General features: G+C 38.0%; 1 protein-coding gene across 6 annotated transcripts in view; it reads right to left on the bottom strand.

Annotated features, from left to right (window-relative positions):
• The window catches only part of NPAS3 (neuronal PAS domain protein 3), a gene marked incomplete at its 3' end in the record, with an annotated part of 622,106 nt that overhangs the window by 427,556 nt on the left and 177,220 nt on the right, over positions 1 to 17,330 (bottom strand). For 4 of the 6 annotated variants that reach the window (XM_082485382.1, XM_082485385.1, XM_082485386.1 and 1 more), the window contains one exon: positions 6,804 to 7,048. In XM_082485382.1, coding sequence (XP_082341508.1) covers positions 6,804 to 7,048 — 245 coding nt within the window. Of the gene's footprint in view, positions 1 to 6,640; positions 6,692 to 6,803; positions 7,049 to 17,330 lie in introns of all 6 variants that reach the window. The other 2 variants (XM_082485383.1, XM_082485384.1) reach the window with 1 other exon arrangement.

Raw genomic sequence — 17,330 nt, 5'->3', positions numbered from 1 at the left:
GAGATAGCATTCATCATGTATGACTCAAACACAAAGCAGGCAGTTCTTGGAGGCTCACGCTTGGGACTCCAGCATTTGGATTCCAGTGGCAGAATGCTTTCGGATGAGGAGCTTGAGGGAGAGGCAAGGAGGAACAAACAACACCAAAACCCACAAGCTATAATAATCCCATTTTTATCAAGCCGATATGATACAGAATCATAGAATCACAGAATCATTGAGGTTGGAAAAGACCTTTAAGATCATCGAGGCCAACTGTAAACCTAAACCTAACACTGCCAAGTCCACCAAACTATGAACTCTGACAGCAGAATTCTCCCAAAGTTTTGTATTGTTGATGACTATGATGACTCCCTGAACACTGCTGTTAACAGTAACCTGAACTATGAAGACCTGTAGAATGGATTTTGTACAGGCAACCACTTAAAAGAAACCTGCATCAAGCTCTCTTGCCTTTGCTGCATCAGCAGAAGTTTTAATACACCTTACTGCTAATGAGCCTATGCCATTGCCAGAGTTCTTCCCATTTCTAATACACATAATACCAATTTTTCTTTAATTTTTCTATTCCTGCTGGATTTTTCCTTAATGTCTCTGTTTATTTTCGTGAACTTTCTGCACCTCAGACATTCCAGTTTATCTTAATTGCTATATATTTCCCTTTATTCCCAAAGTTTTACATAAATACACATCCAGATTTTTTTTTCTTCAAATTATTGATTTCACTTCCATTCTGAAAAAGGACTCAGTTTTATAATTTTCAGGTGCATAGGAAACCATAATTTCATATATTTTTTAAGATTTCTAGTCAACTTTTACTCTAACTTTTCCATCAAAATTTTTCCTCACAATCAATTTCACACATAAGTTACCCCATTAGGCAATTAGTCCCTCAGAAGCACTGAGTATATTGGTTGGCACCCTCCTCCATTTGCAGAGATTGAAAGCAATCAGGTCATGATCACTCGTCACTAGGCAACCACCAACTCTGAGTCCACTATTCAATTCATCTTATCTATCACAATGAGATTCAAACAGAGCTACCTCATTTTGGGTTCCATATCTTTCCTACTAGAAATCCATCAATAATTCTCACAAAGAACATTAATGTTTTACCACTGACTGTCTGAAATTTCCAGCACTCATTTCCTACATTCAAACAACACCTAATCGTCTCTTTCTTTAACTTTTGTAATAGGTCGATGACTCAGCTACCCTACATCTACAGCTGCACTCCCTCTACGGCCACAAACAGGGTTACAATGGGTAGACATTGTGTTTACAATCAGTGTTTGATACTGGTACACAGTCAGAGCACTTTATAGTGGCCTACATATAAACAGGAATCAGATTCTCATAAGAATAAGAAAAACGCCTGCAAGAAGGGAGAAATAAATTACGGGGCTATCAAGAATTCTCCGGCACAAGAGCAGAAGTTCTGCACAAAGCAGGATGGCCAGATTCGGAGACCCTTTTCATAACAAGCAATACTGCCGATTCATCTGCATTACGTTTTTTTCATCTGATTGACTTTTTCATGTCTAACAGCGAGAAACAACGTCTTAGGCCACAAACACTGAGGAAGAAAGTAATTCTTATTTCTTCGCCCCTATAGACAGTTTCCCTGAGACAAAACTGTGTAGTGGTTCAGAAGAGAAGGCTGATCTTAGTGGAAAGCTTGAGTGGTTTGGCAGGGAAAGGCTTGTGCTATCTTGCATCTCCTGCTCAAAAGACAACACTCAGTTTCAAATATAAAAGGCTAACAACCGGTAATGCTATTTAAAGGGTTTCCACAATGAGATCATTTAGAAGAGAACTATTTATTTATCTCTTAAAAATGCATACATATCCAGCATAAAAATTATTAGAAAAGGGTATTTAAATTAATGGAAGTAATCCCACTTGACATTTGGGATAACAATTACGATACTTTCCAATTATCATTATTGCTTATTTTCTTTCACAGAGAATTCAAAGCACTGGACTTATTTCCTCAACCCCAAGTTCTATAGTACGATAAGATATCAAGTTTACTTTCAACCTATACTTACATAGTTTATGTTGAGAATGGGTCCTTTGAAAAACATGCTAGTTTGAAGGAAACAGGTATAATTTTGTTCTAAAGTATAATTTTTCTTCTTGTGATTATCAAAACTTTTTTTTTTTTAATTTCATTACCAATGCAGAATTGAAGTAATACCAAATGCTTTATTGCAAGCAACATATCGGTCATATTTAGTTACATTGGACAGAACAATTTTGACAAGAAAAAATTTAGCTCACCACAAATACTTTGGACAGCACCTGATTTCTTTTCATACTGATATATATTGATTCCAGAACACAGCTGTGTAAAACTACCTAATTGCAGAACATGTAACACTAAAAGTAGAGATGGCTAAACTAAAAGTGACATTCTTCACACAACCTACCAGTTGGTCAGTGCTATTTACTGAAGTCCTTTCCACTCCTCAACTAGAATCTCTCATTCACCTCTTCTCTTACAGCAGAAGATAAGCAAGATTGTTTTACTTATATAACGTAAAAAGTAAAAAAATTGGCTTAAAAAAAAAAGCTCATGATAAACCCACTTATAATTTGATATTGTGGATAATCCCACAATTACTTTTCCTCATTCAAACAGAAGACATGGCCAAAGTTGTTTTATGTATGCTAGTATGTAGACTCATGACCTTGCACAAACATTTGTCTCTCCAAAGACAGAGATTAACACCTCACTTCAACTAAAAAAGAATGAAAATCTAAAAAACTACTTTGATGTCATCATGGCAAATTTCCAGGGCAAGGGTTTGCAAAATTAGACACAGACTACTGCGTTTACTTGCTGCTTCAAAAGAAACAGAAATGGGAAATGCTGGGAACTCTGTTTAAGACAAAGAGACGTGAGCCTTCTTTTTATAGTGATGGTGGTCCCAAGTCAGTACCAGTGTCCCAAAGATTGCCCAAAAAGGAAATACATGGCATGACTTCACATCAGCCAAACATATTCAACACACCAGATAACATCACAGTGTGATGTTCTCACACTCCTCCTCTCCCTTCCTCTCTTTACTTGAAAAAAAGAGAGAAATTATGGCTTGGTAAAAACATCTACAACATAGAGGAGAAGAACATAAAAAGCTGCGTGATCTTTGAACACTTTCAGCAACAGATTGTGCTAAAAATATAAAGAAATTTGGAGCCAATCATTTGAAGACAATATTGCAAAAAATCTGAAGGTTCTCACAAGAGACTGATGCTGGAAAAGGACTACAGGGCCTGGTATGGGTCAGCAATCAGAATGCACAAGAGGACTTCAAGTGCCATGCCATGTAAAGCGCCACTTACTGGCTGAACACATAGTATATATGATAAAAGTACTTCCATTCCTAGATCAGAACTTTCAGAAAACTCACCTTCCAGTGCAGAAAATTAATCAGCAGCTCATTTACTGTTCTCCTTAGAACATACCCCTTAAATACTGGCAGTCAAACAAAGACTTTTGGAGGGATGGAAAAATGAGAATAGTACTGTTATTCATAACATATTGTGTGTAGACTGCAAAGAAAAAAAAATTTATTCCTTCTGACTCTAAATAACTTTTTGATTATTTTCTGCCATATGAGAACAACGTCCTGGTCTTTAGGAACTGTAATCTTTAAACTCATCTGCTGCATGTTGTGTGTGGATTTGTTTACAAGGACTAATACTTCCAGAAAGCCTTAGAAAATGTACCCCCCAAAAATTGACTGAAGACTGCTGTATTAGAAGATGGAAAATTTATCCATTTTTAGCAAATGTCAAATCATTGGCTATTGCTTTTAAGATTAATAAAAGATATAATGGTTTCTAGATAGCCTCTAAATAAAGATTACTATGAATGGAGAAATGATTTACCAATAGTCACCACAATGAGATTTCTTTAAAGGTTACAATCATCAGTTATTTAGCTGAAACACTGCTGAGAATGCCTGGTCATTTCTTGAATAATGCATAATGTTCATTGTAGATTTGATCTGTATTATAACAATACAGATATTTCTAAAATAATGGAGAAAACTATCTGTTACTTTCCAATTGCTCGAGATATTTCCATGAAGTAATTGACTCTGAAAATATTATATGGAGTTACCTGAGTGTTCATTTGCAAGCACAACTTGTAGTGATCGCTACACAACAGGCATAAGAAAACAAACTCATCAGCCTTTATAGACTTTTAAGAAAAGCTGTGATAAATACAGGGCAGAGGAAAGGACCTTCCTGAAATACTAAATTGAAATTATTAAATTGCTGTACAGTACTGGGGGACAAATTTAAAATTAAGCTTTGAAATTTAATTATTAACACAAGCAGACCAACACATTTGGGGGGAGAGAGAAAAAAAAAATAAAAAATGCAGTTGCCTACGCAATGTAAGTACCTCTCATATAATTTTCCAAATACCTTTAAGTCTATTCAGAAGATTGCTTGGGCACACACAAAATATAATGTCTAGCGTTTTATTGTAGGATTATCAACTATACTTCACGTGAAGCAGCAAGCTATTTATGTGAGCTTGTTTATCCATATGAACTTCTTCAAGGGCAGCAAAAAGCAACCTTAATAAATGAAAATGAATTTTGTTTGATGTAATTTCATGAATGTTTGATCAGAATGTGTTAACAGGTTTCTATGTAAGGAGAACTGGTGAAGTAATAAAATATACCTGTACTATACAGTTAAACCTGCTTATGGGGAATTCTTATAAAATGAAACACTGTTTCATCAAGCACTAGTTTGATATACTAACACATAAATAATACAATCCTAGTTAGTATAAAGCTAAATACTCAAACAGAGGGAAGAAAAAAAAAAAAAAAAAAGGCAGAAAATCCTTCCTCATCTCCCCCACACCCCTTATGCCTAGAGGAATGGGAACCATATCACTGGATAGGTGGTAGAGCAGGATTTATTATATCAGATAGGGTGAAAAGACTTAAACGTTTACCTAGTTTTTTTATGGGGAGAAACGTGTTAATCTAGGCCAGACTATTCGTGCTGCTGTCCAAGAATAAGGTTTCATTCTCCCCTAAAATTCTTCATTAAAATCTTCGCACAAAAATGAAGCTTCAGCATTCAGGTATATATTCCACAAGAGGATAATGACAAACAGATCCCAGATACTCTGAAAACATACACAGAGGTCTGCAGAAATCAGACTTGCCATAATACAGGACAGCTTGTAGAAGCCACCGTATTTTAAGAGACAGATCATAGATCGTACAGCAAAGTCCACTCTACATCCACCCTGAAACACTGTTTAATGGCCTGAGAATAAACTTTCATCCTGAAAAGATGGGGAACTATTACATCATTTAATTTGCCTATTACATCATGTAATTTGCCTATTACATCAGAAGCCTGATGAACCACGTTATACTCATGCTCTGGATGATGTAATTATTAACTTTTTTTTCCCCCCATGAAAGTTATACATGGTGTAGCAGAGAATATAAATTATATACATGAAATGATGCAAATATGTCCAGCTACTAAATCATCAGCTTGAAAATCCTTCGTTTTTTGCCCTCCATGTCTACCTCCATCCATTGAAAATTATAACTTTCCTTACCTAATATTGGAATAATGGAAGAGCAGGTAAAAGCGCTATGCACCGTCAATACCAGTAACCCTTCATGCACAGTTGTGGACTGATAAACACGATTCCATTTCCCCCTCTTCCCTCCACCCTTAAAGATGTTTTTTTTTTCTTTTTCCTGGTGCTATCTATATACAGTCTATCTAGTTTAGTGTAGGTTAAGAGTTTAAGTTTCATAATGTGTGGGGAAAAAAATCTCAAGTGCTCAAATCTCATATGCCTCTGTCCAAAATACGTTTCCTCCAAAATGTGCAATCGGTACCTAAAATAAAACCGGGTAGAGCTTTCTGCGTTGACAAAGCCAGGGCAACCACAACTCCCAGGGTTTGGTAACTGAGTTCTGTTAATGCAGTGTGCTCCCCAATTCAAAATACTTATCTGACAGCAAGATCACACTCATCTGCATAAGTAGCATGAGCAAAAAATTACAAAAAAATGTGCAGTTTACACAAGTAGTTGGAAACACGCTTTAGGACCAACATGCAGCCAGCCTCTAAAATAACCGTCTGATCCCTCTATTACCTGACTTTTGTGGTAACTCGTGTCTAAAACATTGATTTTGCCGCCCAACTGCTTGTTTGAGCATGAAAAGAGGGTGTTTAATATTGAAAACAGTCTATTTTGGCTGAAACGTTGATAGATGCCTCCTGGCTCAGAAGTCAAAATAATTTCTGTACACATTACAAGATGATAAATAAAATTCTAGTCTCTAACCTGAAGATTTAAAAATTTGAATGTGATGCTCTTAAGCTCCAGGAATACATGATTCTGCCTTTAAGGTTTCGGCAGAGAATTAAGAGATTGAGTCCTCAAATCAAGGAATAATGCCATGCTCCTCTCAAACGCATCCTTATACAAAGTACTAAACCAAAGCAACACAATCATCGCTAAATAATTTTAAGCAATTTAGCCTGTGTCACCCAGAAGACTTACAGCTGTAATAGTTACATCAATAGGTTCGGTGTTAAATAGAAAATAAATAAAATAAGAGGTTTATTTCACCTTCACATGGTGTCTTTCTCATGCAGACCTCAGATTTCCACATTTGTATCCCTTTAAAGGATTTGATATGCAGGGAAAGAAGAAAGGATGATGGTAAAAATTTCAATTTAGAGGTTACTAAATGCTGCCATATTCGATACTATACAACATATTTACTCCATACCTTTTACTGATGTATTAGGTGGAGGTCCTTCCATTCTCAAGTTCCACGGAGGATCACCTTGATTAGCAAAGTCCCTCATTTTCAGATAGCTAATTGTAAGTCGGATGATGGATGCCTTGTCAAGCTGGCTGGTAATGGCTGCAGGCAGCGGCAACAACTTTGCCAACTCATAGAATTCAAAATTCTCCTTTCCCCGGCGAGAGCGAGCAGCATCTCGGGACTTTTCCTTCCTCAAAGCTTGTAAACTGAAAGAAAATAAACAAAGTAGGACATTCATCAATATTAGTGCTCTGTCACATTTAACCAATTTGCTTTTTCATTCTGGTCTTCTATACAGATTACTGTATTGTCAAAATGCCATTTAGTACGGGTGTACAGACTTCAGGATATATTTAATGGTACTCCAGTCTTTGAATGATTAAAACTACTGATAATATTTGAGTTGCAGTGGTAGCCAACACATTAAGTAACAACTCCTGACACATTCCAGCCACTTTCTTCTTAGCCTGACCTTCTTTTTTCTGATGCCAGTCACAAGAAAAGACCCCAAGGAATGCTGTCTACATGTGGGGTTTATCTGCATAGATGCCATTGCTTCGCAGGACCCGTTGTAACTGAATTTTGTCTAGATTTGTCCCAAATTCTGACTCCTGGGAAAAGGAGGTTAAAAGCAGGTGACTGAAGTGTGTGCCACCTCTGACAGGGGTTGCAGTGCAGCTGAGATGACCAAACAGGTTGTACGGCAGCTTCTGAGCCACAGAAGTTTAAGTCTGGCATAATAATATAAAACTTCCTGGACTTCATGAAGCTGCTCTTCATGAGTTGTCCATCTGTCCTTGCTGTGGGAACAGCAGCCTTTGTCAGAGGGTGAGCAAGCAGTTAGTAATGCGCTTCACATTTCTGATTATAATTCACTACCACACACGTGTGTCAGACTGACAACTCTTTGGTCAGAAAGGACCTTCTGCTGTACACTGAGCAGGTGGAAATGCAAAGACATTCATTTAGTCCTGTTGCATCAAGGTATCACTTCCTACCACCCACATGCAACACCTAAAGGTAACTCAGATTTCACTCCTGGGCTGTTTGTTTAATTGGTGTAAAACTGCTGAATGCACATTGTGATGACAGAGGGTAACCACTGCAGTCTTCTCCTCAACTTTCCCTGAAATTCAAAGGAAACTCGTGTTTCAATTGTTTTCAATATATAATACTACAGCTTTGCAAGGGAAAAGGGACTAACGTTTTTAATTGTGTGGTTTCAGGCAGAAAAATAAACGTAGAGTATGCCCCCAAAAGATCAGGAGTCAACGTGTAGGATAATACAAATAACAGATGTTGCCCCTTTTGTTTTTAAGGAGAGGTTTGAAACTTTATTTATTTATTTATTTTGAGACAGAGCAGCCTGTTCGACTCAGGATACGATAAGCTTGACCATACCTCTGCCTTGGTACACTGAGGTTGGTGCTGATGTTGGGGTTGGTGTCTGCCAGTCACCGCATAAAGTGAGTAGAAACTGTTCTCATCCCTTACAAAGACTCTACCTTTGCTTTGCTTCATTTGTTTACTTATTAATTTGATGAAGTTACAGCCACAATTCCATTAACTACTTATTGGTTTACAATACAGACAGAAATGAATGAGTGTATAATGGAACAGCAAACACTTCCCTCAAGCTTCCACAACCCTTCCTGAAACCTTGGATTTTATCAATAAAAAAATCATAAATCATAAAGAATTTAGGCACGCAGATCTAATACCTCACTAATACTGAGACCTCTATTTACCTATCTTTCTAATTTGGAAATAAGTTAAACTACAGAGGTTCTCTTATTTTAATATTCTTAACCACCTGCATTTTCGTGGCTGTCTCTGCCACCTCAGACTTGAAAGGGCAGATCAGCTGGGCCCCTAAAACACAAATTAAATCCCTCCATCACACTTCCCTGAGAATGCTTAACAAGTTATATTCCCTACACAACTCTATACTAATAGCAATTATATTTAAAAAGACAGCCTGGTTAAGAAATAGGGATGGTGAGATAAAGATACGGGAGGAAACAGCACGCCCTTACCCACAGGTAAAGATATACCATCCTACTGAATCCCACCCTAAAGGGCATACGAGCCTTTTTGACTACATAGATGACTAGCAGCTAGATTTGCAAGTTAGAATATAACCTGAAAAATAACATTTCACAATGCTTATTGTGGATGCATCTGTGGCCGATTTCAAATTTTAAATATCTATCATTATAGATGCGTAAAACCCCTCAAAATGTGCATTAAATATAGCTGATAGAAACATTTTATGTATACACAGAAACCTGGAAGTTCTGCGAGATGCGAACTGTTAAATTAATTTCAGTGAAGTAAGATAACCTATACAAGTTAAATACCTACAACACTAACAAGGGAGAGACAGGCAAGTGTTTCGGCCCAGTTGCTTGCAAGTGAAAGCTCATTTCCATGGCATAAGGGATGTCCTTGACTACTTGTCATCACACTTTTTTTTCTTCAGAAGCCAAGCCCGAGGACCTCAAGTCCCCAAATCAAGTTTGAGGAATCCAGAAAAGCTGAGATTCTAGATCTGTTCTGAAAGTCTGCACTGAGAGGTTCACACCTTCTTTCCAAAGCACTTAATTATACCCTCATGTAAGAAGGGGGCTTTTTTGGAGATCCCTAGGTAAAACAAGTAAGAAACATTACAGATCCCGACAAGTTTTGAAATTGGAAAAAGTTAGAAAATGAATGGTGATAGAATATTCCTTCGCAACACCAAAGACTGAATCCACAGTTTACAAGTCCTGTATAGGGTTCAGGAGATTGCTGAAACTGAGTAATATAATGCAATATAAATTTATATAATGCATTACTGGATCACTAACAGTTTGCAATGGAAGCCAGTCAAGCTGAAAAGTGAGGCTACCTGTGTAAGTAAACAGCATCCTTTGAAAGCCACCTACGTGCACCCAAACTTTTACAAGAAAAAAATCCCAAAGTGCAAGGGATGGGGAGCTGATATAATAGACATATGAAAGAAACTCCTGAGAAACAGTATTGTCAATAACAGGCTTTTCCTCCCAACCATTTGGGATATTGTCATTTGTGGAAGCTTCGCCAAGTGAGTCGAGTCAAGCAGTTTGTAACTTGTGGCACTCTCCTCTTGGCATCAGTGCATTAAGCCAAATTTATAAACATCTGTTGAAATGTGCACACAAGTCCTAATTTCTACTCTACATAATTCCACTAGGGAAATACACTTGTAGCGTCGGACACTGCAGTTATGCTGATACAGTGGGTCCTTAATTTGGGAACAGTGATTTCCTCAGCAGGATGCAGGAATTCATTAGATATGACCTAAACATCACTGTTAATCCTTTCTGGCACCTGTGATTCTGATAGGCAACATCAGCTTCATCATAAGATGCTCTTAAAAGAGCAAAGCGCTGGCACCAATAATCCCAAGAGGATGCTAGAAGAGAGGGGTGTGAAGCTCATAACAGAAAGCAGTGGTGCTGACATAGGAACAAAATTCATCTTGGGTCCTGTCATATGACTTTGGGATTAAAGGGGGTTCCTGGTAACATAGAATCATAGAATTAGTGAGGTTGGAAGGGACCTTTAAGATCATCAAGTCCAACCATTAACCTACCCTGATAAAAACACCACCACTTCTAAACCATGTCCCTAAGCACCTCATCTACCCTTTTCTTAAACACCTCCAGGGATGGTGAATCCACCACCTCCCTGGGCAGCCTATTCCAATGTTTAATAACCCTTTCAGTGAAAAAATGCTTCCTAATATCCAATCTAAACCTGCCCTGACATAACTTGAACCCGTTTCCTCTTGTCCTATCACTTGTTGCCAGGGAGAAGAGGTCAGCTCCCATCTCTCTAAAACCTCCTTTCAGGTAGTTGTAGAGGGTGATAAGGTCTCCCCTCGGCCTCCTCTTCTCCAGGCTAAACAACCCCAGATCCCTCAGTCGTTCCTCATAAGGTTTGTCCTCCAGACCCTTCACCAGCTTTGTAGCCCTTCTCTGGACACGCTCCAACACCTCAATGTCCTTCTTGTAGTGAGGGGCCCAACACTGAACACAGTACTCGAGGTGAGGCCTCACCAGTGCCGAGTACAGGGGGATGATTACTTCCCTAGTCCGGCTCACCACACTATTCCTGATGCAGGCCAGGATGGTGTTGGCCTTCTTGGCTGCCTGGGCACACTGCTGGCTCATGCTCAGCCGGCTGTCCACCAACACCCCCAGGTCCTTTTCTGCCAGGCAGCTTTCGAGCCACTCCGCCCCCAGTCTGTAGCCCTGCATGGGGTTGTTGTGACCCAAGTGCAGGACCCGACACTAGGCCTTGTTGAACCTCATACCATTGGCCTCAGCCCATCTGTCCAGCCTGTCCAGATCCCTCTGCAGAGCCAATCTACCCTCAAGCAGATCAACACGCCCCCCCTAGTTTAGTGTCGTCTGCGAATTTACTGAGGGTGCATTCGATCCCCTCATCCAGATCATTGATAAATGTATTAAAGAGAACGGGCCCCAGCACCGATCCCTGGGGGACACATAATAACATAAATGAACTTGCTAGAGTATCAGGCTGCAAAAACTTAGAAATACCCACAGGCTCTCCCAGTAATGAGGAGAAAAAAAAAAAAAAAAAAAAAAAAAAAAAGAGTGGGAAACTATACCCATGTTTACCAAGATTTCAAAAACATTCAGAAAGCACCAAGAAAGCAAGTATCCTACATGTAAGAGCTCTTCTGTGATAAAGAAGGTCCCCCAACAGACAAGGAAATCTACATATGCTATCCACAGTACCAGTTAGAAAGTAACAGTGGAAAATATACCCAAGGGACATAAATATTGGTCCTGCTTTGCCTTCTGTGGAGAAGGGGAAGAGCTCAGATAATTGGATCAGAGTGCATCACTGTACAACATCAAAGGATGATGTCGTCATACAATGGCAAAACTTCATGCGTTCCCTTAAGAGCACACCTCAAAGAATTTCCATATACAGAGCCCGCTAAAGAAGACGAAGAGGTTTCCAGCTGCTAGCTCCTGATAATTCTGAGATGCAGTAACATATAAGCAGGATATGTAATGTCTAGAAAACTAATGCTATTTTAGACAGTAAGTTTCTAAAAAAATATATATTATTTTTCCTTTTAGGGCCTTTCCAGATGGACTGATATAAAGGGGGTCTGGCTTTTACAGATGAAAGGGTACAATAAATACTACCATATAATTTTAAAATGGTGTACACAACATTTCTAAAGTAGATTTTCTATTGAAGACACAGCAGATGCAGAAGACATGATAATATGGTGTTGCATAAAAGTTTTATTGGTACTCATAACTCACTTGTGATTTCATTGTGCTTGTGGTCATTCCAAGCTTAACCTGCTTCATATTTTATTTCACATCATTTTATGCATTTTATATTCATAAGCATGTACGTGCATCCATATCTATGTGCACACCCACAACCTCCACATGTCTGACAGATCATCATCTGTCACTTTAAAGATGGGACAATCACAGCTCCTAATTTTTGTAGCATATAATGGCAATCAAACATGTTACAGCGTATCAACGGATGCACTGGCCTACATTAGCAAGGATTTTTCAGCATAACAATACCTCGCTTCTGTGTCTCACTTTGGGCGGTAAAAATCAGTGAAATAATTTAATTCCGTGAGTTTGCATTTTGCATGAAAACAGGGGAATGGTTGTGGTTACAAATAAATATTTCTGTCTGCAACTTCAATATATAGCTTGGAAGCAGATATATTGCAGCTCACGTTTACATTTCACCCTCACTATTCCCTCAAACCTGACGCTGGCAAGACCCCCCCAAGCGGGGCTTCTTGGAGATATCGGTCTCCCCCTGCTCAGCCCCACATAACAGCACCAGTGTGATTTTATGGTACCCACACTGTACTTGTCATAAATAGAGATTGGATTGGGGGCAATGGCCATAAAATGGGGTTTGAGGGACAGACGGGCTGCTGAGCTCCAGATACAAGGTCTCCAGCCAACGGACAGTTTGTCTGCGGTGTGCCATCACAGTTTTTGCTCATTTTCATTAACTACAAACAGAGAAGCATGGCAAACTCTCACAAAGGATGCACAGTACTTTTGATAATTCCATTGAAATCCTCCCTGATTTCAGGAGAAACTTTACAAGCACAACAGTATACCAGAACAGAGCACTTTTTCTTGTAATACTAAACAATATCATACTTGTTAATTCAGCTGTTATCGACCACTAGCGAATTTCTTAAGCCTCTAACGACAATATGGATTAGTAGCAGCAAAACCACATAGAGTACAACGAAAACAGTTAACAACATCTAATAATGTTTATAACAAGCTTTATAGAGAACGAAGAAATATGTGTGTGTGTGTATTTTTATATTAGCCTAGTCTTTTAAATTCAGGGATCAAAAGGTCCACTATAAACATTATCCAACTCTCCAAAGGCCGTAGTCAGACAGTTGTTATATCTATTTCACAGAAAAGAAATCAGATATATGGAAAGGATGTGCAACATTAGAGCACATAATGAATCAATGACAAAAAAAATGGGCTGGAGCTAAGTGATCCAACCCCATCAACCCCTTGAAAGAGACTTTCAATGATGTATGTCCTTCTGTGTACGTTGTTTTCCAATATAAAGAAAAGAAGAATGTTTACTTGCTATTGAGTTTAGTTGTAGTATTACATAAGGGAATAAATTTATGCTGCTCCTGAGTCCACAGGTGTGCATTTGTGCAGTTCTATAGGAGATACGCTAGAAAGACCCTCTTATCTTATTCTTACCTTGTTCTATGTTAATGTGACATGACATAGTACTCTCATACTTTTTTCTATTTAGATCCCTTTCCCCGTTTTTTATTATCTATTTACATATTTTCTGTATTTATATCAATGCAATGTAGTGGATAAGTATGACAATTTAACTAATACAAATGTTTATACATTCTGATCTATTACAAGAATAACCTATTACATCTGTTCCCTCACTTAGCTACATTCTTGAGCAAAATCTTTTCTGGGGCTTCAAGCTGACCACTGCCAACAATGAGGGCAGTTAAGCCTGTTTGTAACAATGGATACATAGAAAAGCTGACTCAATGCCTGGGCAATTCATTAAGATAATGTCCAAGTCCACCTACAGGTGGCCACCCATAGACCATGTTCTGGTCTATAAAAATCTGTTTTCATTTCACTGATCTAACAGGACAATTACACTTAATTAGAAGCTCAAAGAATGGAATAGCATCAATATTCAAATGACTCAATTATTTGGAATATTTCTTTATTTTGCTTCTATGTGACTCTCATGCTCGAGGTTATTTCAAATGTTCGTTAATTGTGACATCCCAAAACCAGTGTTCGATCCAAGTGAATATTCATCTGAACAGCAGTGCACATTTTCAGCCTCCAAATAAAGATTCAGACCGGGGGAAACACGGAGGAAGTAAAGCAGAGTAACCTGCACTACATAATTGCACATACTGCAGTTGAAAAGTCTAGTCAAGCATCATCACTGGTGGCAGCAGGAGCCTAAAGCCTCCTGTTGTCAAGGTTTTTTGTTATTGTTCTGTTTTTCTAAATGTTATGCTCTAGAGAGCTCACAAATATGCATGAAACGGGATATTTTTTCAGTATAGTGATACAAGTGAGCATAAAAGAATGAATCAAGAGAGCTAATGTTCCTGTAGATGTGAATTCAAAGAAGAAAAAAATCCCCTCCGACTTCATCAGACTAACTCAATTATTTCTAAAAAATTGATACTGAAAATATGTTAATACATTTACCTCTAATTTCTACATAGTATTTTGCTGCTTCGGGGATTTTTTGGTTTTGAGACAGCTTTTTGACTCAATGCTTTCTCCCTTTCTTTGCTTTACTTTTTTTCTGCTGTCCTGTTCATAGACTTCCTTCTCACACAGATTGTTTCTGAACCGAGAGTACAAGAACTTCAAGACTAATAAAAAACAGTTATGCTGTTTAGAGAGAGAGTACTTTTGTGAGGGTAAAACCTCCAAAAAAAGAGTAAAGAAGGCGAATCAAAAGCCACATTAAATTCTACCTTCTTCTTCTTTCTTTTTTAAGTACATCTGAGAAGTCAGACGGCAGATTTTTATGGATTTTTCTACTTGTTTGCTTAGGAGATCCGAACATTGCTCAGTCTCACTATTTATCAATTAATCTGGCATGCAGCCTCAAAGGAAAAAGGTCGACCTGTATTAAAAATTCATCCATCAAAAATTCATCAAAGACTTCAGCATTTTAACTCGTGAACCTTTGAACACCTGCATACTTGTCAGATCTGTGGTCATAGTTAACTGGAATCTATAGTTACTACAGTATCTATACTCGCTCTGACATGAGCTGCATGAGGAGACTTTCGGGTGAAAGTGCAGTACATAACCTAGTGAGCCACGCTGCTTCCTCAAACTGTCCTTTGCATCAGACAAGGGATATCTGACATCAGCCTAAGTTCACATTCGGTCAAATCAGACCCTTTCAATGAGCAAACACTTTTCAGGGGTGTTCATTTTTGCCACACAATAAATATCGTCGTTCTTACAGGGCAAAAGTTGGCCGAAAATGTAAAGGAAGCCATTATCTGACATTATAATCAATGGCGTAGTCCACAAATTGAAGCCATTTAATGCTGTCCAAGAAAAATTCGTGTTTTCAGAAGACTTTCTTTAATGTGTGAAAAAAGCCGTATAGTATACGCTGGAAGTTAAAGCTGGAACCTTCAAGTTCAAGGTAAAAACTCTGCTGCTTAACTAATGCACTGCTCATAGCTGTCATCATTAATTTATGTTAGCCTCTGTAAACATCAAGAGTATAATAGGCCAATTTCACAACTAAATATAGATGCACATTTTGCCCTTATATAAATGGCAGATTGCTGCTGTAGATCATCACTGCAGCAACACGTCAGTAAAGATGCACTGTTTGATGGTCTGATGCTCACACAATATATAAAACCAGTTGTAATGGTTGTTTGGAAGCAAAGTGTAACATAGCAGCAAAATTTCATTTGTTCCACAAACTCAGGATATATTAAGCTTGGCTGACAAAGACTGTTTGATGTGCTAAATCAGTTTGACCTTCATTTTTGCTTTATATTTCTCATTTAACACATGAAATGACCATTATTTTTTCACTATATAGGAAAATACCACAGAACTAGTTTCTATTAAAAAGCCTCTTTTCCTTGTAGATAGCAAAAATACATTTTGCCAAACGTGCTTTAACAATTATTGTAAAAATAACGTGCAACTTACGAAAAAAATACTACCTACATTAACCCAAGCTTTTTATTTTATCAGTGAGACTTGAGGTTGTCTTTTAGGGATTGTTGTTTGACAGAAGAGGTTTCTTTTCTTTTACTTTCTGTATGTAAACGTGGTTCAAGGAAAAGGTTTGTGTATACTTGAACGAATCATTAAATGTACTGTTTTATCGCCACTAAGCACCTTTGTTGCAACCTTTAAATAACAGGATTTACTTCCAAAGTGAGTCATTAGAACATAATAATAGGAACCTGGCAGGTTTTTAAGGATTACAAACTCGCCGTCCTGCGCAATCGTTTAAAACTGATGTACACTTTGATACCGCAACAATTAAGCGAGCTGTGACACACCAGTTTAAACCCAAAGTCTACAACCAGAAACACTAGTGTTTTGATCTTTTTTTCTTCCTATGTTGAACTAAGCAATTGCCAGCCTCACGATAATGGAGAAACTGCAGTTTTATCAAGCAATTTTGCAGCACCCAATAAACAGCACTTTACCTTGGAGCAACTTGTACATTTCACACCTTAAATTTCTATTTACCAAATCAGCTAATCACTTCACAATTGAACTTCTCAGAACAAAAAATTATCAATTAAAGTGGTTGAAACTCCTGCAAATTATCATTTAGGAATGAAGTAATTGCTTTCATCAGGGCAGAAAAGCCCGCCAGAACAGAAATGTCACTTCAGATTAGTGTTCTCACTCCTGAAGCTATGGATGACACAGCTGATATAAGACTAAATGCCAAGACCAATCAATTGCTTTTGTGGCTCTGTTCTGAGCTGCTGTAAAAGGGGCCATTTTCTAGGATCTACTCTTCATTATAGTAAATGCTATCTCCTTGGTAACATAATTCCATTTCTCATAAATTCCGTCTGAGAGCATTGTCCTAACAATGGATGTTTGTGGAAAAGAATGCTGTTGGTTTAATGCAAAGAAATTAAGTGTGAACGGCTGTCAAAGTACTATAGTTTGCTTGTTCTTAAACATAAATTGAAGTCTTTACATTAAAAACAGCATACTTTGGCGGAAATGAATGCTCTGAACAAGTGTAATATATTGCATTTGCAAGTGGGGTGTTTCTGATTGGGAGTTTAGACTTTTTTTTGCATACCTATGTTCTGTCTATAGTGGGCACACTCGTCCCTAGCAGAGATTTGTCAGTTTGAGAGAGAGTAGATAAACACTCCGCTTA

The sequence above is a fragment of the Vanellus vanellus genome (genome assembly GCF_965231255.1).
Source record: "Vanellus vanellus genome assembly, chromosome: 6".
Classification (NCBI taxonomy): domain Eukaryota; kingdom Metazoa; phylum Chordata; class Aves; order Charadriiformes; family Charadriidae; genus Vanellus; species Vanellus vanellus.
Note: the sequence above shows the minus strand (reverse complement) of the source record. Positions and strands in the feature narration are given on the sequence as shown.